The sequence below is a fragment of the Nematolebias whitei genome, unplaced genomic scaffold, assembly GCF_014905685.2.
Source record: "Nematolebias whitei isolate Nwh7 unplaced genomic scaffold, NemWhi1 Nwh_scaf_13678, whole genome shotgun sequence".
NCBI classification, from domain to species: domain Eukaryota; kingdom Metazoa; phylum Chordata; class Actinopteri; order Cyprinodontiformes; family Rivulidae; genus Nematolebias; species Nematolebias whitei.
This window is the reverse complement of record NW_023632223.1, coordinates 1,209-1,424: the sequence shown is the minus strand read 5'-3', so window position 1 is coordinate 1,424 and position 216 is coordinate 1,209. Positions and strand designations below refer to the sequence as shown.

Here is a 216-nt window from a genome sequence, read left to right as displayed (position 1 = left end):
TTTAGTGCATCGTACCTGAAAAGCCATTTGCAGAACAGCTTCAGTGTTGGCTGGTCGACACAAGATGTTCACACCGATCACATACTCCCTGAAGTCAATGGTGCCATCTCCGTCCTACACGGGGTGAAACCCACAGAAGAGAGTGGTTTGGTGAGGAAGATCAGGTCACATCACTTAGCAGAGAAGAGCTAGTCAACAGTTCTGACAGCTACACAT

General features: G+C 48.1%; 1 protein-coding gene across 1 annotated transcript in view; it reads right to left on the bottom strand.

Annotated features, from left to right (window-relative positions):
* Nucleotides 1–15: 15 nt before the first annotated feature.
* Nucleotides 16–216, bottom strand: part of LOC119429977 (lysophosphatidylcholine acyltransferase 2-like) — a gene marked incomplete at both ends in the record, with an annotated part of 725 nt that continues 524 nt past the window's right edge. Inside the window, one exon of the mRNA XM_037697449.1 lies at nucleotides 16–114. Within this exon, the coding sequence (XP_037553377.1) occupies nucleotides 16–114 (99 nt within the window). The remainder of the gene's footprint in view (nucleotides 115–216) is intronic.